This window comes from Leuciscus leuciscus (assembly GCF_965113295.1).
Source record: "Leuciscus leuciscus genome assembly, chromosome: 2".
In the NCBI taxonomy this organism is placed as follows: Eukaryota; Metazoa; Chordata; class Actinopteri; order Cypriniformes; family Leuciscidae; genus Leuciscus; species Leuciscus leuciscus.
Window position 1 is genome coordinate 55,480,241 of NC_138726.1, and position 23,103 is coordinate 55,503,343.

Sequence of the window (23,103 nt, forward strand, 5' to 3'; positions counted from 1 at the left end):
CACTAAATGAACACAAGGAAGAATGTGTAATTGGATTTATTTATATACCAATAAACAGTCACGGACAATATTTACATTGTTTTTGTTTTGTTTTTCGCAGAGAAACATTAAACATTTTTGAGGGCTACTAGCATTGAAATGTAGTTTTAAAAACTGATTTGCAGGACGTACGTCTCTATCGTCATTTTTGCTAACGAGATTAAACCAGAAATGCTGTGAAAATACAATGAGAGTCATTGCAAATTTAACCCACAACAGTTTTTAAGAGACTTAAGAGGAGAAATGAAAAACAAAATAAGGGATCACCAGAACACTCAAATATTGCTAAGCCTACTGTCATTTTACCTACAAAACATTAGCAAAAATACCACATTATCCTGTTCTAAGCATAAAACAAGCCTAACCCTAACCTTAACACTATATCAGATGCATCTTCTTATGCTTAAAGGAGCTAAAAGACAATATTTCAATCAAAAAAGACTAAATGTCTTTCAATTATTTCAAAATCCCAGATACGCTATTTAGCAAGGATGTGCTAATGTGGCTAAACATAACAGTGAAGTTGATAGTTTAGCCACATTAGCAATAGCTAGCAACAGCCAGAAACAACAAACTGTCTTAAAACTTAGATTTAATTTAAATGTTGTAAAAAAACCTTCTACTTTTGTAATCCGCTATGGGAGATTTCCCATAACTGTATGTCCCTCTAGATGGCAGCACTAAGACGCTTCTCTCGGATTCTTTCACTGATGGATGCTATTTAAGAGCAGCCGTCAGGATACCGGGCGGTGGGATGTCAGCTATTTAAAGCCAGATTGTGAGAGAATTTAAATACAGAATTTATTAGTCAACAGCAGAACGACGCTTAGAAACAATTTGTCTATTTTCTGCTGCCTTTTGACAGATATCAGATGAAACAGCATGTTGACAATCGCTGTATTACTGGGGCTTCTGATATGTGCGCTAGAACAGGTGCAGAACCCCCACCCCCACACAACCCCCATATTCGTTTCATTGCAAAATGATGCACTTTCTATATTTACGCCGTGATATCAGCTCCTTATGCTGATCCTACATGCCTGAGGATGTTTTAAAGACTCTCTGCCATGGACTCAAGTCTTAAACCCATCTAATAGGCTGATCTGAAGCTTTTCTTCATTGCAATCATCAAGTTAAAAGCTTATATTATCTTTTTTAAGAACCTTACTGTAATCAGACTTGCATCATTTATTCAGCTTTTTATACATTTATTAAAAAAAAGTTACATCTTCCAGGGGGCACTATAGTGGGCATGTTATTATCTCCACAAGAGAAATAAAATATCTTGACTGAATTGCAAAAAGTGGCTCTTAAAGGGGTAGTTCACCCAAAAATTAAAATTATGACATCCATTACACACCCTGTCGGTCCAAGCCCATAAGACTTTCGTTCATCTTCGGACACAAATTAAGATCTTTTTGATGAAATCTGAAAGATTTCTGTCCCTCCATTGACAGCTTCGCAACTACCACTTTGACTAATCCATATGAATTAAACGGTTTAGTCCAAACTCTCTGAAGAGACTTTATCGCTTTATGTGATGAACAACTTATTCACATATAAACATTCATCAACTCACACATAACTTGTGGTAAACCGAAGCTCAAACACGTTTGCTTGACGTACGAGAACCAATGAGGTTCATTCTCGTGTTACACAATGTTTATATGTGAATAAAAGCCCAAATTCAATTTGTTCATCACATAAAGCAATCGAGTCTCTTAAGAAAATCTGGACTAAACCACTAAATTCATATGGATTCGTTTTACGATCTCTTTAACTTTTTGAGGTGTCAAAGTTTTAGTTGCGTATCTGTCAATGGATGGACAGAATGCTCTCGGGATTTCAGCTAAAAGATTTTGATTTGTGTTCCGAAGATGCAGGAAAGTCTTAAGAGATTGGAACGACATGAGGGTGAGTAAAGAATGACAGAATTAAAATTTGTGTTGAACTACCCCTTTAAAATACCCTTTTTAGTTGAGGGACAGAAAACAAGTATTGACACATGTAGTCCATTGATTACTTCAGGTCTGAGGTGATGGCTATGCTACACCACCATGGGCACCTTGAAAATGTGCGCCACTATTAAAATAGTGACAAGTGACATGGTGCAGTTTTTGAGAGCTGTTGAATAAAGAGGGAGCAACTGCACAGGCAAAAGGAGCTCAGAAAAGACGGCCTTAAGAATGGAGGGAGCGAAGGAGGAATACGGGAGATGGGGCAGCAAGGTTCAGGAGTATTTTTAGGGCATGTTTATTCACAGACTGAAATGAACCCTCCTTGCACTTCTCTTGCTCGCACACCATCTGTTGAAGTCTTTCAGCTTTGTCAGGTCTAGCCAACATCCCACAAGTGTTGGTGAGACACCTTTATTGAGAGTACTGCACATGCAATTGCTTTTCTACATTATTATCAAGGTCTTTTCTTGCAAAAACATTTCTTCAATAAAATATTTAAGACAGTTAAGAATAATGGCCATGGCCTTATTAAAAAGAGGTACACATTGCCAGCAATTACCATATTTAAAATAATAATAATTATCATAATAATAAAATATCCCACTATAAGAGTAAAGTAAAGCATCTGAAAATAAGGCAACTTGTGAATTAAAAGGGTCTATTTCTGTCTTAACAAACGTATCCGTGCCTGACACCACAAATCTGTGGTTTGCAGAGATCAATCAGTGGTTCTTAGCTGACGTCACCTGAGACCGTGGCACGAGCTCCCCTGACGGCTATTAAACGTCACCTGTCATTTCTGTCAGCCAGATGATCTTCAAAAACTTCATCTACCTAACTTCTCTACCTTCACACACAAAGGACGGGGTCACAATAAAGAGCGACGATTTAATCGTTAAAGGCACAGGTAGGTTTAAAAAGACCGTGTTTCCACAGAATGCGTTAAAGTTACGCGCGCTTTTCTGTGAGGTGATTTTACAACTTTTGTTCATGTTCGTTATTGCGATCATGAACACGGGTTTATTTATAGGCTCATATAAAACACGAAGACCGAATAAAATTAGCTACAAACTGAATGAGAAGGGCGGGGATGTGGGAAGACAACACTGAGGAAAACTGCGAATGAAACCAACAGCTGCACATCATGTAAACTCGCTTGTCAGGTCGAATCGATGTTAAATGTTCTTAAATCGTATGTAAGCGTTGTACAGTAAGTTTAGTAGGCTACCATATTTACTTCAAATTTGACATGGTAATCATATAGTCACTACATGTATTCTTACTATGGCAAAATAAATAGATAAAACATATTAAATTAATACAGGATTTCCTCAAGGCAATTTAGTAAACTTTTCAGCATCTTCATTATTTTGAGACCATATTATTAACAATTACTGTACTGACAGCATTTTAGCAAAAGCTGGTTACCACAATTAGAAATATAATAAGGTATAGCCTAATAAAGATATGATGGCTTTAATTTACACCAAAATTACTACACATATTGCTACTATAAAATCATACAAAGATTCAAACGGTGTGATACACAAATTTTGTGATTTATTAATTTTCATTATATGAAAGATAACTTGTATTTTGATGGAATGTACGGTTACCATGGTAAAGTTATACAAATGGTAAATACAAAAAAAATCCCCCTCAATGTGAATTGATCATGTTTCAGTGATTTTCAGAACATTCCCATGAACATACCTTCCTCTGCTGTTTCTCCCAGGCAGGGTCCAGCAGAAGGTCCCTGTCCCAGGTGTCCTCCTGAATCATGTACTCTTCCGTAGTCATGTAGGTGTTGTTATACTGCACCTGTGTCTCAACAATAGTCGCCATCTTTTACTCTTATCCCTCTAACCCCTAATATTAGAAGTTATGTCCCTTGAGCCTTAGGTTGTAAACTAACAATCCTGTCCGTGCGTTAGAGGAGAAACCCCCGCTCAGTGTGTACTTGTATGACCGTGGAGGAAGAGGCCAGACTCCACTCGTCTGAGGTGCCTTTGTGGAGGTGCGAGCAGAACTTCTGCTGCCCAGTGCTACTATCCTGGTCAAAAGTAGCACACGTGACTGCACCCCAATAAATAAGAGAACTAGTCGAGTGGGTGTCGGGTTATGCTACCTAAAAGGTGTGAGAGGCGGGACAGACTGTGCACTGGGACCAATTACTGGAGGCTCTTTTAGTGAAGGGCATGGGAAAGACCTCACACACGCCTACTGGTGCCCTCCACTTTGCTAAGAACACCTGTTGTCCTTGGCTTTAGTCTTTATTCTTATCCAAGTAACAGTTCTGGGGCCAGTTTAAATGCATCCAGCTAACTATTATGCATTGAAAAAAGGGGCACAAGCAGTTCCCAGGCCTGTTCAGATTGTTTCCCCTGTAATAAAAAGTAATGCCTGTACCTTTGCTATACATTAAACAGTTGTGCTTCTGTCTCATTTAGATCAAACATAAACAAGTCTGTAATACGTTAGAAGAACAATTCAAAGGAAAGAACTCTTATGGAAAAAACTACTTCAGAAAATAACATTAAGAGATTGTTTTGCAAGCAATCATGTACTTCCTAAACAAGAAAACTAAATCATTCGTAACAATAATGACAAGTAAATGAGCACAACATAACATATGCTGTCGTAGTACTAGTTTATTGCAGTAAGCATGCGATGCCAATCAGTGTTCATGCAGAAGCTGGTGTAGGAGAGTACACTTTACCAGTCGCAAGGTTTTTGCAATATACACACATTAACAAGTCATGCACATATTCATTAGAAGGTGATAAAAACAGTACGACCAGCTCATTTCCCATCACCTGCAATAGAAATAATTCTCGTTTCATACATGAGTTATAAAAATCAGTACTGGAGTTTCCTTTACACTCAGTAGGGGTTGTCCTTAAAAAGGGTTTAAAAAAAGATCCCTAAAAATAAAAAACAAAGGAAAATACTATAGAATTCTAAAAATAAATGGGACACAAACGCTAGAAGTTGTGTTATTGTTATCGTCCAGTTTGTGCAAGAAGGGTGACGATATCTAGGGAGAAAGTAGACGGAGAGAGCATTCTGTTATCCATGGAAAATGTGGAGCGTATACCATCTAGAGTCAAAGAGACTTAAGCTGGAAGAGTATGTTGGAGAAGGTGAGGGATTCTTTTGATATTACAGAGCTGAGATCCTGAATGGAAGGTTCTTCTCAAACACCGATAGGTATCTATCTGCCACAGACATCTGTCATCATTAACGAATGCCACAGACATCACAGAAATCTGTCAACCACAAATATCTGCATGTCAAAGATCTTCATACCACTGACATAGGGAGTATCATGGTTACTCTGACTATGAATAACAGATATATCTTATTTCAGGTAATGGACATTTCCTCATCCTCCAGAATAAGATCTAAAATTGAGGTAATCTAGTCCTTAGTCCATCGTTTCTACAGGCAAAGGTAAATAGCCACTATGGACTTGCTTCCGTAGACACAAATAGCAATGCAGAGATGTGTGTGACAATGCATGTGAAGATGCTACATGTCTTGGCATGTTTTGGTATAGGAAAGAAGAATCATCACCTCATGTGGCTGTAAAATCAAGAACAACAGCACCTTCTAGTGAGATAAACCAAACTTAACTATCATGCTCCCTCTGGAGGAAAGGTCCTGTAAGTAGCCCTCAGGCAGCTCAGGTTCAGCAGTGGTCCCCCCCTTCTAAAGCCACTTGTTTTATAGGACATTCTCCTACCAGGTATGTAATCTAAATCGTACATTCAGCTATTTCAAACACAAACACCATATCAGACTCTCATTTGAACAGGTAACACAATGTAGCTTTCAGATTAACATGTTTTTTTAATCTGACCAAAAAAAAAAAAAAAATAAAAAAATTAAAATGGGGTAAACCCCTACCTATTTGGGATGACTTTGCCTACTGTCAATCTCGGAGGCAAAAGCAGAGGTTTATTGTAAGAATGACTTGCTGGGTTTTGACTCAGCAATTTATCAAAGTCAAGCACTGCCCTCCAAGATAAGGGTTGCCAAGTGTCACTGAGTCCAAATGAGAGTCTTGCGAATAAAATCCTGGCCAGTGCCTCGTATCTAGTCACAGAGCTTTCGGGGATGCGTTCAAGCAGTGGTTAACACTGAACAAACGTAACAACTGGGGATGCGGCGAGGGCGGCGGTGAGCTGGGCGTTAACGGCGAGACGACTCGAGGAAGCCTGGGGGGGCAGGGGTTAAATCAAATAAACAAACTAAAAAGGCACATGGAAGAGGGCCAGGTGAGGTCGACGATATTGGAGGAACTCTTGAGCAAGGTCCACATCTGCCAAGCCTTCAAGTGACTCACAAGCACTCACCTTTGTCACGCACCTTTATCAGCCAGCCTTACGTAAGCCACGGTTATTTAAAGCAGTCTTTAATGCACTGACTAATAATTCCATTCATTCAACCGCTTTTATCCACATTCTCTCCGAAGCTAAACCAAGATCAATTATTAGAGCACCAAGCACCAAAAGCCATTACCGAGACACACTAACCACCGAAGCAGTAAATAGTCACCCCCGCCGCCACCCCTTTTGCCAGTGACAGATAGTAGTATAACACTGGTGTTTAGAGAAACCCATTGGGTATAGCAATGGTGACGAGAGGTGAGGAATCTACAAGAGGGGTGGGGTGGTGGTGAGGAGGAGAAATACAGCGGATACACGGTCAGGCGCAAACGCTATCGGGGAGGACGACAGGTAGAAAGGGGGCGAGGCGCAGTGCGTTTACCTGAATGGAGTCAGAGAGACCTTCTCGATCATTGCGAGACGCTAACTTTCTTCCCCTCAAACCAGCACTGCGTATGGTGTCCACAGTTCCTTAGGGACCTAGTTAAGTTGGAACAGTCACATCAGAAAGCGTTTGTTTTTTGAGGGGGGGGGGTTGAAACAAGAAAACAAAAAAGAAACATGCACAATGGAAGCAGATGCGAGCGAAGCCTTGTGGGAGATATCTTGAATTACGTACAAATACCAGAAAAGGAATTGTAAAATGGTTTTAAAGTGTAGGTGCCTCCTGACACTCGCACATGAACATGTTTTACAGTATGCTTGCGTCATAAAAGCATAGTCATCATCGTGCCACACTCCTGTTAAAGAAGCTGCATGGGACTATGGGTGGTTAAAAAGTACCAAAAGCTGGGCTGAAGATTTTGCTGCTCCTGGGGAAGGGGTTTGGGATGGTGTGTGCAGCTGGGGGGGTATAGAGTGGGGTTGCCCCCAGACTTACCCCATCCATAGTGACAGGGGTGAGATTGGGATCAGTCTCTAGTCCTTTAGCTTCTTTTCGGGGCTCCGATTCATACGAGTCTGGTCGTTTCACAAAGGAAAAACAATCATGAAACATCAAAAGGCAAGAATTGCTAAAGCTCCAAGCAAAAGCTCTCGAGTTTCCTCTGTAAATGATCAGGCAGGCTCTTTATTTTTTGAAGGCGTGTTATAGTCAGTAAAGATCGTGTACAGATCTTTAAGTCTTCTCTTCTGAGAACACTTGTGGCAAAAACAGTTACCGTAAACTACAAACATGAATGTCAATGCAAAACGTTTTCTAAGATCACATTCACACACTGGCATCCTCAGCACGTAGGTGCGAACAGGGGCACGGTAAACAAATGAAATACTGTCACTAAATGAGAGGCAGATGCAAAGAAAGATGGAGAGAGATGCAGTGAGGGTCATCTATGGAGTTGCAGCAGCGAAATGAGCAGGAAGACTGAAAGAAACTGATAGGAATCTCCCAATTTCATTTAATCCCAAATCACAGCACCACAGAAAATACAGCACTTTCGTGTAGCCTTAATCCAGTTTCACATTTTAAGACTACAGATAAAAAAATAGCAAACTTGAATACATTTCACTACTAAGGCATATGAATCATAGGCCACTCATGATTTTGGCGGGTTTTTTTTCTCTAGAAAAAGATAATTTTGGCTATAAACAATCATTGTGGAAAAAAGCCACAAGAAAGAACATTTCGTCTCTCTTATAGCTGTAAACAAAAGTTAAAAATTAAGCAGAGTATTTCTCTTTAAAATGATATGCGAGTCCCTTGTCACTTTTTATAAAAACATGATAGCAATAATAAAAGACACTTACAAAAACAGATTCTACAATGCATCTTGGCAGTTAAGTTGGCGAGCATAGAGATGCTCCCATAAGACAGATCCCAGCTAAGGCTGACTAGCTAAACCTTCCTCTGATTGGCTGCCCATACATCACCATATCTACGGAAGTAGCTACATCAAAGTTGGAGGGGAGAGAAGTCACAGTGTCTTTCAGCTTTCAGGATGGGTGGACAGGGATGGAAGGGTGGGGTTAAAGGTCATCACTAAATTTTCTCCCATCTGAGGTGTAAGGGATGCGTATATATGTGCGTGTGGGTCGAGGTCGCTTCCCTGTTCACATGTGCCTTCCTGTTGTGTCAACCAATGGAAAGCATACACGCTACACCAGTCCCAGAGAAAAACAAGAAACACACAAAGACATGTGAAATACTTTTCCAACCCTGGTCCTACACTTCACACACCTTTGGAGTAAACATACATTCAACTTATTTAAATGTTCTTGAAATGCACTGAAATCTAACATCTTAACTAAATGAGTGTGTAAACTGGTTCATATAACTATAATAATCAAGCAATATTTAAAAATATCAAGTCCAGTATTCATTCATAGGCTACAAACACTTAATATAAAAGTTAAAAAGCATCATGGCTAGTGCCTAATCTACCCCTCAAAACTAACTGGCTATTAGATTGAAGGTTTCTTTAAACAGACAATGTGTTATATTGGTTTAGTGTGCAGGAATGAGAGCATGCAGTTTCCCTTTTCAAGCCCTGACTACACTGGGTGTGTGTGTGAGATCAGAACCAAGGTTAGAGACTCCAGTCTATAGTTAAAACTGACACAGCCACCGTCTTAAACCCAAGCACACACGTCAAACATACACCTGTGGCTTCTTTCTGACACACACACACTTGCAGCACAAGGAAAGGAGAGGCAGAGAGGACGTGGAGCACACTATCGGAAGGGTGTTTCAGGGGTGTGTAGGGCGAGTTCGGGGCGGCGGAGGAGGGGCTCCTTGTGCGACGGCGGTATCGGCGGTGGCTCATACACGCGAGGTGTTGCCATTGCGATGGCAGGCACGGAGGCGGCGGGCAGGACTGGCCTGAGGGACTCGAGCGTTGCCACCTGCTGAGCCGGGACACCGGGCAAAGCCTGCAGCGCGGACATTGCTGCAAGGTGGTTGGGAGGTGGATACGCATACTGGTATTGTTGGTATTGTTGGTATTGCTGCAGCTGCTGGTACTGCTGGTAGTATTCCGCATAATACCTGTGAGAAATGGAGGAGAGAAAACACACATGCACATCCACCCAGACAGGAAAAGAGAGACAGAAACCATGCATATACAAACGAATGTATACACCATTAGACAGGGACAGACACAGAAACACATTTACACACATACACACACACACACACACACATCACTGCCACTGTAAATCGGAACTAAAACAGCCAACATTTTGAAATGTACAAACTTTTGCTGTAATTGTTTATTATAGCCGCGTTTCCACCGCAGAAACTTTCACCAGGAACTAGGGACTTTGGGGTGGTACTCCGTGTGTTTCCACCGCAGGAACCAGGGTCTAAATGAAGTTCTGGGTAAATATTTCCCGCTCTGAAAATCCCTACTTGCGGGGGTACTACTTTTTCAAAGTAGGAGTTCCTGGGACAAATTTTTCCAGATAATATCGGTGGAAACGCGGCTTATGTGTCTTTAATTGAAATAATTTCAATTACATAATTTAATTGACAACTCACCTGGCGATAGGGTCTTCCTCCTGTGCGGCGGCTTCCTCTCGACCTGCAGGTGTGGGCAACAAGGCTCTGCGCTTGGCCCTCTGATACATAAATGGTTTCATAACAGGGTCAGGCAGAAGTGGGGCAGATCTTCTTAGTGGACTCCGGTCCCTCTCGCCAGACTTTGAGCTAGCTTGTTGCTGTTCAGCTAGCACTTGCTGTCCTTGTGCAAAGTAGTGTGCCCTTGCTGCCTCAAAGAAAGCTGCGGTGTCAGCTGCCCCAAGAGCCCCGTAAGCCGGGGACGTGCTGTAGAGAGCCGGTGCTACCGTATAAGCTGGGTTAACAGCAGTACCTCCTGGTACCTCCATGCTCGGTGCTGCAGTTAGAAACACTTGATTTGCCATGGCGGGCGTGTAAACCTGTTGACCGTATGCAGCGGCGGCTGCGGCGGCGGCTGCGACTGCGCCACTCGTCATCTGCCCATAGAAAGCTGGGTTAACGGAGCCATACATCTGTGCGGCAGCTGCAGCAGCACTGTTGTTGAGAGCCTGATTTGCAACTGTCCCACCGTAGAGCTGATTGGCAACCGTACCGTACACTTGACTAGCTAGTGCTCCATAGACGGCGGGTGCCACCGCGGTTCCACCTTCAGCTCTTGCACCAGCAGCGGTAAGTCCAGTCAAAGCAGCATAGGTGGGGTCAAAAGTTGAGGTGTTGTATACCGAATTGTGGACGCTCTGTTGAACCTGTAGCGGGAGGCCGGCGGCGGCGGCAGCGGCAGCTGCTAACACGGCTGCTTGGCTCTGGTACTGCTCCAGGGTGGGCTTCCCAGCTGGGCATTCACCTGCATAGTGACCCTGTTTTCCGCAGCTCACACATGGGATTTTCCCAGTTGGAGCCTGCTTGCTTGGCTGAACTTTGGACAGCTCCACGGAAAGTGGTCGTCCTTTGAAAGAGGTCCCGTGCAAAGCCTCAATAGCCTGCAGCGCATCTTCCTTGTTCTCCATATGTACAAAAGCATAACCTAATAAAGGAGAAGACAGGGGTGTTATTATTCAGGATTACCCACACTTTAAATCAGGGGAAGCCAACCCAGCTCCTGAAGAGATTCCTTACTGCAGACTTCAGTTGCAACCTTGGTCTGACACATCTGCCTGTTATTTTAGCTACGTTCAGACTGTCAGTCCAAATCCGATTTTTGTGCATATCCGATTGAAAATCCGGTCAGAATTAGCTAATGTGAACAGCAAAAAAGAAAATCACATGAAATGCATTACAGTCTGACCGCTCTGATCGGATTTTGCGTGGTTTATGTGACTCTCACGCCACGTAAAATGTAAACGTCAAGACGTTGTTATAGTAAACATGCTGAAAGTCGCTGCCAAAACAATGCTGTGTTGTTGCAGTGTCGGACGAGCAGAAAATGATAATATAACGGAGACATATTTTGAAACTGGCGGAGACGACAGCGCAGAAAAAAGCCTCAGAAGACGCATTCTCCAGTGCACAGCTACACATGTCCATGTTGTAAGATTGAAATAAGACAACATCTCTATTGCAAACCCCTCCATGTTGCGGTTGTTGTTGTTTTTTGGCGTATGCCTACCAACACAACGTCACTGCCATAGAACTAAAGTCAAACACAAATCGGATCTGAACAGTTGCGATACCTATCTATCATTTTAGATCAGATTCCAATCGGAAACACAAATAATCGGATTTGGACTGACAGTGTGAACGTAGCCTTTGAAGTAGTCCTGAGCACCTCAGGTGAGTTTGATTAGGGTTGTAGCTGAACTCTGAAGGATAGTAGCCCTCCATGAGCAGGGTTGGGGGTCGGTGTTTTGCAACTACTCTCTTACCTTTCACCTTATCACACTCCAAAACTTTCCCAAAGGTCTGAAACAGCTCCTGGAGGTCTTCTGTGGTGCACATACTACTCAGATTACCCACAAACACCTTCGTCGAGTGGAGTGGGCGTCCTCTGGACTCCTCGACCACGAGGTTACGACCTTTGAACTCTCGGCCATTGAGCTCCCGAATGGCACGTTCAGCAGCGCCCTCTCCTTGAAGGTGTACGAAAGCAAACTGCCTCAAAACGCTACAGCTAACAACCTGGCCGTATGACTCAAAGATGGCTGACAGTTCTTCTTGCGTGGTATCCAGGGCCAGATTCCCTACGAAGAGCTTAACCGTGTGGCCCTTATCCATTGTGCTGAAATGAGTAAAAGACAATTTTGACACATCAGCCAAGGACATAAAAGCATGTGTAAGTACAATTTGAAAAGTGAGGGGTAAGTATCCCCTTACAAAATGGGACAGTGATGACATCAGATATTAATTATTATTCCATTCACAGTCTTATACTCTGAAATAAATACCATGATGTTTGTGATCGTGAATGATTTTCTTACTCAAGTTCTTCATACAATACCAAGGTAATTCTATGGTAATTATGGATGAAAACAAGTATGAAAATTTTGGCCGTTATGATAACCGACAATTATTTATATTTGACAACCGATAACTGATATATTCATAATAAATCGATGCAAATTTTTATATAATTTTCGAGCCTGATTACAAAAACTCTTACCCTTAAATCCATGTCACAAGCACACAATTATAATGATGTTCTCTAATGTAGCCTAGGCTATATGACAGACTTGCTAAGTTAAGTTTAAGTTAAGTTTAAGTTTGCATGTTGCACTTAACTGTATTTTCCTTTTTGAAGTGATTCGAATCATATTTCAAGCAATTCAAAAACATAATGGTGAACAGCCGAAGTTCTCAGCTGATGGAAATAATAAATTTTTATCGGCTTTAAGACAATTGGCCAAATTTTCTTATCAGGCCGATAACGATAATATTAAAAATGGACATTTATAAGCCGATACCGATATAGTGGCCGATATATTGTGCATTCCTAATGGTAATACCATGGTTTTCAGACATGTCCCCAAAACAACAACAACATATCGTTTTGTACCTTAATGTTAGTATTATTTCCCATTAATTGGGGAAAACTTGTATAGATTTATAAAGGTGGGGAGAGGGTCCTTAGCGAAAACAACATCATATGTTAATTCGATGTTGTTTGTGTGACAAAAGTCCTAAGTAACAGATGACACCATGTTTGTCATAAATATTAAATAATATTAAAAAATACATATCACAATCAAACTTAGTCCTAACACATTAACAACATAACATTATTCGGCACACACACATTTTTTTTATATATCGATCGATGAAAAATTTATTCAGCATTTAATGAAAAGAATGTGTTGCAGTTGCAGTCACAAAGCCACAGTAATCTGGTGACGCAGAGTAAACACGTTCACTTCCTCAATCTAACAGCTCACGGAACAAACACACGAACATCACACTAAAGGATAGCTGTTTTGTTCTAGTCCGGACACATCCTTCAAACCCATTTTTAAATGTATAAATGTGTGAGAAACGCTGACTCGCCGTTCCCTTTATAGCGCTCCGGCGTCAACAACACGAGTAGCGCGTGTCGACTGATTTACTGAATGTAACATTTCTGACACCAGATGTTTACAAAACACTCACAATCTCTTCCGTCATCAACACCACAAACGTCCGCGATACAACTACATAGTTTTATATTTTCATTGTAAATTATTGCGTGCATTTTTCTATCATTCTTTCCAAAATAAATCTCTAGATGACTCATTTAAGGGAGGATTTTTTTTTGGAGTGTCCCCGCGCCCCCCAAAACCCTCTGCGTTTCTCTATAAATCACACCGCGAGCTCGGCTACATCATTCCGTGTTTCATTGGCAATCGGCACCTATTGGTTCTATATGATGAATTATGGAATTGCTTAAAACATAAACAAATATAGAGAGGAAAAAATCTTCCATCTTACCTAAGCGGTGCGGGGTTTCAAAATGGTCGGTCCACTTCCGTTCTTTAGAAACGCTCTCATTCTTCAGCAGAGGACTGAGTGAGCGCGTGCTGATGCATTCACACACACACACACACACACACACACACACACACACACACACACACACACACACACACACACACTGCGCGTGCATCTCCATTGCATGTACACGATGCATCATTTTTGTGTTTTCATTGTAAACAGGAATTTAACAAAACTTAACTGGAAGCAAGCAGAGACCTTGCACTAAAGTATTTTAAATGCACCAACCACAGAATTCTTTAAATCATAGATTTGTTGCTGGTTTCAGTTTAGTTAAATTCTCTGAATCTGATATGCATGCACTGTAAGCAACTTTGGATTGTTTTTTCATAAATAAGAATACAGTCAGTTTTTTTTACCACAATAAATGAATGATTTGGGCTTGTTTTGGGCAAAACAGATGCTTGTTTTTTATTGGGATCAAATATGTAAAAAAAAAACCCCATCACAGCACTAATGTCGTTTTTGTTAGTGGGAACATTATTACACGTGCTTTATATATTTGTATTATATTTCTTTATCTGTACAACAATAGTAAAAAAAACAAAAACATTACAAACAATACAACAATTAATAAATGATGACACTTTAGGTCAGTTTAGGCCAATGGGATATTCATTTTAAAGTGATTGTTACAGAAGTGCTGAAGATTTTTTGAAAATGCTTACAAATCGCCCCATTGAAACACATTCAAGTTTTTTTTAATCACTCATCGTATATACAAATATTTGTTTAACTTTTTTTCGAAGTTTAAACTTTGATTTGGAAGTTCCAGCAGCTGTGTGTAAAATCAGACGAACTAAAGCATAACGGAATGAATCATAACTATGATATTCAGCTATATATCCACAACATCTACATCATTACACATGGTTTGATTTCTGTATTTGTGGCATCAGAATCTCATCTCAACCTGAACATACATTCACGACAGCTTCAGACAGGCACGTTTTTGGTCTCTTATCTCGTTCCTTCCTCATATCTGTGCTTGATGTCCATCTGTATTCCTTGACGTGTGTGAAGGACGCATGCTCGACCCATTACAGATGAGCCGCCGGCGTGTCGGTGACTCTCCGTCCTTTCCCAGCGATGGGCCGATCTCTCTCCTCCCACAGGGTCACACCATCACAGGCACAAATCTGTTTAGGGTTCTGAAACAAGCCGGCCGATCGAGCAATGATTCCACATGCCAGCCTGAGAGAGAGAGAGAGAGAGCGGACACTAAGCAAACACACACACAGTCCACTGAAGAACTTGAAAAACATGCGCATTAGCTCCGCACAGAGTGGGATTTGATTTCTGCAAGAAATACCTTCACTTAAAGGGATAGTTCACCCAAAAATGAAAATTCTGGCATCATTTACTCACCCTCAGGTTCTTCTGTTGAACACAAAAGAAAAGATTTTGAAGAATATTGGTAACCAAACAGTTGCTGGTCCCATAGTATGAAGAGGGGGAAATGGGGCCACACTCACATTCCTCAAAATGTCTTTTTTGTGTTCAGGAGAAGAAACTCATACAGGACTGGAACAACATGAGGGCGAGTAAATGCATTTTTGGGTGAGCTATCCCTTTAAATCAGCTTATAACGACATTAGAAGAAGTGTTTCATCTTTATTTTAAATCTCTGTCATCATGTTTTCTCTGGATAAAAAACTGGTTCAGACACAAGAACCCAATATTAGTTACATTACTAATAAGTCTGACAGTTAAAGCCACAATATGTAACTTTTTTGCTTTAAAAATAGCAAAAATCACTATATCTATGTTAATATATATTTTTTAGTTGTGTACTTACATTATCCCGACTGTTTCCAAGAACTTTCAAACCAGGAGAAATTTGTAATTTAATTTGAGAAACGTCCCGTTTCTTTATTTCCGTTTTGTCGCCGTCAATGGCGTCATATCCGCGTTGTCCCTGGTTTCCGCTCGTACTGCCATGGCAACCAGAGCTATGAACCAGAGCCCTCTGATAGTAACCAAAGCGACTGACGGTAGTTCGCAATGTCTATTTGCACGCTGTTGTTGTTTCGTTCAAACATTATGGACCATGGCAAGCAGACTTTGGATACAAAAGGAGAACTAAAACGAGAATCAATATCAGCGCGGTGTTTTCGAGATGCCTAGAGCTCCCATAGACAGTATATAAACGAGAGCTCCACGTCCGAGACTTCGACCGCTTCTACATGTACTTTATTAAACAGGTGAGCACATTTACATAAAACTAATCAATGTTATATAGCTCAACATGATGAAATGTTAGAATATGATCTGTATGTTATTCTAATGTTGATCTAGCTTACTGCTAGTCTCATACAGACAAACTAACACATACATTTCAACACATTCAAATGCAGTTTAGTGTGATAGTGTAATGTTAGACCAAGTGAAACAACGCTGCGTTACCTCTCAAGTTTAATTTGTCTAATAAACTGACCTGTGACTGTGAGTAGTAATTCTGCACTCGTGTGTAACGTTAGTTCGGTAGAATGAAATGTCCATATTCCTTATATGATAGCTGATAGCTGTCTCTTAGCAATCCCGAACTGCTTCATATCACAGTCATGATAAAAGCATCGATGTATTCAGTCATCCATAAACATTATTAGATCCATAGATTAGATCGGTCGGCTTGACGTTGACGACAAGATCCATAATTCTTAGCAAATGTTGCGTCATCAAACTACGCCTTTGTTATTGTAAATAGGTTAGCGACCCCTAGTGGCGAAAAATTCCATACTGTACGTTTAAGAGCTAGACATCTTTTTTTAATTTTTATATTGTCAGTCCATTTAATAAAATCCATGTCAATCAAATGCAATGTAGCAGGTTTCTTATGACATAAGCATATTCAACTTTATCCACATACATCCAGTACACTTGAGTAAAGTGATTAGATACTATACAGCAAATCTCAACAGTTTGATCGTTTATATCGTCGCTAAATGTAAACTATATTATCACCCAGACCCAGCTCTATGTATAAAGTTGGATATATACGTACATCCTTATATCCAGAAACACGACTGTAAAGCATAAAGATATCATCAACTGACCTTTCTCCTGAGTTTCCTGTTATTTTGGACAGCGGGTGATTCCCACGGCCCAAATCATCCTCCCCAGAATCCACCACCAGAGATCGACCAATCACGTCCCACACCTGCCAAACAGAGAGCCGGAGAAACATGTGACATCATAGCATGGCATATCATACATGAACACGAGTATTATATACACTGGCTTTGGTAAATCAGTGCATGAATATTTTTAGATGACACTGAATGATATAAGAGGAGGTGTGACCATGAAACAAGGTTAGTGTAATTAACAATAACAGAGACTTTAGATAATCTCATATGTGTATCCAAGCACTCTGCCTCAGGGTTCATATACACACACACACACACACACACACACACACACACACACACACACACACACACACACACACACACACACACACACACACACACACACACACCTGGCAGCTCCTCTGAGCAACATGGACTGTGTTTGGAGATCACAGCTTTATTACCTTTATCTGTGAGTCTTCCAGCCGGAATGAAGCTCTTCCATCGGGATCTGCCGTAATGTTTCCCAGATCTCCCACATGCTAGAGAGCACACAGAGTCACAGCGTTAAACACAGACATTTATATTCCTTATTTCCTTAGTCGATGTTACTCAATATACATATAAAAATAAAGCAATAAAAATATATAACTTTTTTTTTTAAAGCAATAGAAAATACAAAATTCTGTTATTGCTTCTTTAAAAAAAACCTAAAAATATTATTAGAAACATTAAATATATATAATACATTTGTTATTAATACATAAACAAATTAAATGTATATAATAAATAAAAATATACATTATATAAAACGAATATAATACATCATATTTTATAATTAAATGTTTATTATATTTATATAAATAAGTATAATATATTTATATAAGTATATTTATTTATACTTATACATTTATTTAAATAAATAACAAAAAATGTGTTATTGTTTTAAAAAATATATATATTATAAACATTCAAAAAAATGTAAGCATTAATTTTTAATTAATGCTTTTTCTACACAGAATTAGCAGTTTAAATATTTAAATAAATAAATATATATATATTTGTATATATATATATATATATATATTTATTTATTAAATAAATTAAATGTATTTATCAAATTAAAACCAAATATAAAATATATAAAAATAAATAAGTAAATTAATAAATAATAATAACAACAGCAATATAAATAAGTAATAAAAAACACATTACTTATTAATAAATACATTAATAAAATGCATATAATAATAAATTATTTGCTTCTACTACAGTATTACCATAGTTTTAGGACATTTTGAACACCTCATAGAATACACCGGGGCTTAGCTGTCAACTTCATAAACTATATGATAAAAAAAAAACAAAAAAAACCTTCATTAACTATAAGGTTTATATAAGGTGTAACCTATTTTTTACAGTCTATGGGTGTAACAAGTTTAGAATGTGTTCAATTTTTTTCTTGGTGAATAGCATTAGAAATCTCCAAGGCTTTAAGGCTTGTGTGTGTCCAGAAGCTAATATGAAGTAGATGTACCCTGTCTGAGTCCTGAGGAGCTCCATGGGGTTTCCTGAACGGATTGAAGTGATCTCCACAGCTGAGGGACACACAGCACACATATAATCATGATTATCCAGCAGACACGGAGCAGGACAACGTCAATGCATTCAGATGTTTCATTCTGAGCTAATGCAGTGTGTGTTTTGTTTCAGGGAGAGATTTCTAATGAATAACGCCTTCTGTTTGACACATGATCACCAGACTGGATGGGGTTCATGCTCCTAAACACAGACTGCCGTGTGATCTAAAGGTGAAAGGTCAAGGGTCGTGATACCTCCTGCAATCCTGTGTGAGGTCGCCGAGCTCGTGCACATGCAGGCCGTGCGCTCCGGGCTTCAGCCCGTCAATCGTCCCGTCAATCAAACAGCGTTCCTGTGACAACTGCAGGAACCGGACCACGCCCTGCACAAGCCCCGCCCCGCTGACCATCGCCACGGCAGCGCCCAGGTCTGACAACAACAACACACAGATAACAAGCATTAGGACCGTTTCACGCTTGTTCACATCAAGCGGCAACCTTCCAGTCTCTCTCGAATCAAACACCGAAGTGACTTAAACTGCAGTTCATCGACTGGCCACTAGAGACCGGCTGCAAAAGAGAGTCACTCCCACAGAACCCCATGTTAAAATGCCCAACTTTACAGCAGAAAAAATGTGTTTACAGCCTGGTACAAAAAGTGGTTTTGGTCTATATAGCTCATTTCTACGGTGGCCGAGAGAGCTCAACGCGCTGCAACTGAAGAAAACACATGCAAATAGAAAAAACACCCGCAAATTAAGAAAACATCTTCATCAGTTTCACAACACATGTGTGCTCCAAATACTCACAACACAACCAAATACAGAAACGCGCTGCAAAAGTTCACAACACAAACAAATACAGAAACGCGCTGCAAATAGGACAGAACACAACGGAAATGTTTCCGGGGAACCCAATAAGTGACGGACGGACGGCTGGGACGTGCTTATTGCTCGTGAGCTTTACCAGAGCCCGTCTACGGAGAGCCTTGGCACTTCCTATTAGCCCCATTGTATCGATCTTGGTTGCAGTTCCATTAGAATTCCACTGGAGGTGATCGCGGGCGAGTGCAGACTGAATGGGAGTCTATGGGGCTAGACGGCTAAATGTGTCTCTTTCACCCGATTGCCGTTGAGAAATCTCAGATTTTATTGTAGGTTTTGCAAGTTCAACATGGGTTATAGGTCAAAAGTTGAATGAACGAGTACTTATTTCTTTTCGATTTCTTACAGTTTGAGTTGTTGTTGCCCATAACACGCTAGCATTCTGCTAATGACGTCAGCATTCTGACGTCATTGACATTTTAAAAGACTTTTTAAACCAAATAAGTGACTCTAAAAAATCTAACACCCAGCAATGTGTAATTTCTTTGCATCTCCTTTCGAATACAACATTCAAATTACTAGACAAAAAATTATATCCTGAGAAAAGTGGATTTTGAGGGTTTTTCGCCATAGACCTCCATTCATTCTGCACTCGTCCTGTGAGCGCCCCCGCATGGACAGAGACGTGTTACTGCAGCCAGTCCAGAAACCGGCAGTAAGCAGAGAGTGCCAATTCTCTTCCTATTAGACATTCTCTGGCTTTACCTATTCCCTACTCTCTTAAAAGGGCAGACGGCAGAGCCCTTGAATTGGGCACTTTGGAGGGAGCGGGGCACTTGTGTGCCATTATGTTGATGAAGGGAGCAACGAAAGACAACGTAATATTTTCCTCATTATTTTCACCTGGGATGTTCCCATGACAACGCAGCACGTGTCCATCAGCTGAATAGCTGTTCTTACCAGAAATATAGTATTATTGCTGTTAACATAACTGTTGCAAATAAATATACATTTTATACAACAAAGTTTTTAAAATATGCGTTATATCTGTGTGTGAGTATCTCAACTAAAACTTGCTGTCTCATATTTGGACCCTAGCAGCATTCTAACATTTCTTATGAAACTTATTTTAACATAACATGACAAAATGTGTACAATGTAACTGATGTATAGATTAATGTCTTTCCCTCATGTTCTTTTTCTCTCTCTTTATTTATTTATTTATTTTAGTCTTCAGCTCATTGTTCTTTTTAGTATTCTTATGACATTGAACATATTGTAAATACATTTTGTATATTGTATACAAAGTTGTATGTCATAAACGTGTCATCTCTGTATGTTTTGCAAAAAAATTAAATAATAATAAAAGTAGACAGCTGTAAGCGCGTCCTAGCCGGGTCCGTCACTTATTGGGTTCCCCGGAAACATTTCCGTTGTGTTCTGTTCTATTTGCAGAGCGTTTCTGTATTTGTTTGTGTTGTGAACTTTTGCAGAGCGTTTCTGTATTTGTTTGTGTTGTGAACTTTTGCAGAGCGTTTCTGTGTTTGGTTGTGTTGTGAACTTTTGCAGCGCGTTTCTGTATTTGTTTGTGTTGTGAACTTTTGCAGAGCGTTTCTGTATTTGTTTGTGTTGTGAACTTTTGCAGCGCGTTTCTGTATTTGTTTGTGTTGTGAACTTTTGCAGAGCGTTTCTGTATTTGTTTGTGTTGTGAACTTTTGCAGCGCGTTTCTGTATTTGTTTGTGTTGTGAACTTTTGCAGCGCGTTTCTGTATTTGGTTGTGTTGTGAACTTTTGCAGAGCGTTTCTGTATTTGTTTGTGTTGTGAACTTTTGCAGAGCGTTTCTGTATTTGTTTGTGTTGTGAACTTTTGCAGAGCGTTTCTGTATTTGTTTGTGTTGTGAACTTTTGCAGAGCGTTTCTGTATTTGTTTGTGTTGTGAACTTTTGCAGAGCGTTTCTGTATTTGTTTGTGTTGTGAACTTTTGCAGAGCGTTTCTGTATTTGTTTGTGTTGTGAACTTTTGCAGAGCGTTTCTGTGTTTGGTTGTGTTGTGAACTTTTGCAGCGCGTTTCTGTATTTGTTTGTGTTGTGAACTTTTGCAGAGCGTTTCTGTATTTGTTTGTGTTGTGAACTTTTGCAGCGCGTTTCTGTATTTGGTTGTGTTGTGAGTATTTGGAGCACACATGTGTTGTGAAACTGATGAAGATGTTTTCTTAATTTGCAGGTGTTTTTCTATTTGCATGTGTTTTCTTCAGTTGCAGCGCGTTGAGCTCTCTCGGCCACCGTACATTTATTTTGCCCTTCATGACGACTGTGAGGGGGTGAATTTTTTTTAATAACTCATCCGTTTAAATTATACTAAGCCATAAAGTTCTGCATAATTAAGGGCGTGGCCACTTGAATGACAGGTGGATTGCCGCTGATGTCACTACTAGCCGTTTGTCTTCTGTCTGTTAGCGTCACGTCACCTCAGCTAATCGCCTCTTTGCCTATTTTCGTTTATCCGGGAGTGACGCGCTGCCAAGATGGCCGACGGCCGGCTCCGCCCACTTTGGGCTTCAAAAATGCTCTTCAGAAACCTACGGGTGACGTCACGGACACTACGTCCACATGTTTTTACAGTCTATGGTTCTCATTGTGCTTTGACACTAACAGTGTTTCTGGTCACACCTGATTCTGAGCTGCCCATTCCCTTCAGCACTGCCCGTCTGCCTGTGCTCTCAATCAGAGTCTGGACCTGTGAAGACGTGAGCGCCGTTTCAACCAGAACCTCCTCCTTACCCAGGTTTATCTGCACCGACTGCACTCCTAAACACACACACACACACACACACACACACACACACACACACACACACACACACACATATGAATGAGATAATAGCTCATGACACAGAAAAGTGTTTCATGTTGTGCTTGACTCACCCGGTTCTTTCTCCAAAACACCCTTTACTGCATTAACACAGCTGTCACATGACATCTGCACCGCAAACTCAAGCTGTGCAAAAAGGAAATGAATGTGGATATTTATATTTATAATACAATAATATACAGTATATATATTAGTGCTGTCAAATCACAATTAATCGCATCTAACATAAGTTAATGTGTTTATATATATATATATATATATATATATTGTGTGTGTGTGTGTAAACAAACTTTTATGTTAGATGCAATTTATTGCGATTAATCGATTTGATAGCACTAATATAGCATGAATGGTAACTTAGACGAAGCATGGATGAGTTTTGTATGACGTTTAGCGTGTCACAGTGCAGAATACTGTCATGTCAGACATTAAAAATCATAATTATGTCTGTATATAATAATCCTGAATGTGTTTGGCAGTTTCATAAGTCGAAATAAAAATAAAGTATACGAAGACTACAACAGCTTGTAAAAACGAAGAGGTAAATAACTGCGCAAGCCATCAAAGATAACACGTTATGGAAACTGTGCTGATCGTTATGATAAAATCATTAATATGAACGTAAATTTGACTTGACAGAGAGACGTTATTATACAGTTGGCCTGCTGATATTCTTATTTTAAAAATAATTTCAATTTAACATAACTTCATATTTAATAAATGTAATTAAAGCCCTAAATAATTGTGATTACAGTATTTATTTTCAAAATAATTAATCTTAAAGTCATTATTCTCACCTTCGCTGTTCTGTTTGTGTCCATCTCTGGTTCGCACGCTGTTAATGACGTACGCGGAAGTTCCGCGTTCAGAAAACGTAATCAAATAAAAGTCCTTGTAAGGAAAGACAAAATGCCAATAACACAATAAGAGTCCCAGATGAACATGTGGGAGAGGCTTT

The 23,103-nt window shown here is 40.0% G+C and overlaps 2 protein-coding genes and 1 long non-coding RNA gene across 3 annotated transcripts in view; 1 reads left to right on the forward strand and 2 right to left on the reverse strand.

The window, feature by feature from the left end:
• The window catches only part of actn3b (actinin alpha 3b), a 46,942-nt gene extending 37,880 nt beyond the window's left edge, over positions 1-9,062 (reverse strand). The window contains exons 1-3 of the mRNA XM_082162340.1: positions 7,269-9,062; positions 6,771-6,868; positions 3,711-5,266 (exon numbers count right to left, since the gene is read on the reverse strand). Coding sequence (XP_082018466.1) covers positions 3,711-3,842 — 132 coding nt within the window. The 5' untranslated portion in view covers positions 3,843-5,266; positions 6,771-6,868; positions 7,269-9,062. The remainder of the gene's footprint in view (positions 1-3,710; positions 5,267-6,770; positions 6,869-7,268) is intronic.
• Positions 1-23,103, forward strand: part of LOC309493364 — a 70,063-nt gene that overhangs the window by 13,409 nt on the left and 33,551 nt on the right. The window lies entirely within an intron of this gene.
• ccs (copper chaperone for superoxide dismutase) lies at positions 14,182-23,088 on the reverse strand. The gene is made up of 8 exons (XM_082162439.1): positions 22,943-23,088; positions 22,199-22,271; positions 21,944-22,081; positions 18,706-18,880; positions 18,408-18,468; positions 17,335-17,412; positions 16,856-16,959; positions 14,182-14,993 (listed from the first exon to the last, which is right to left on the reverse strand). Exons 1-8 carry the CDS (start codon positions 22,964-22,966, stop codon positions 14,840-14,842), a joined length of 807 nt encoding a protein of 268 aa, XP_082018565.1. The 5' UTR covers positions 22,967-23,088; the 3' UTR covers positions 14,182-14,839.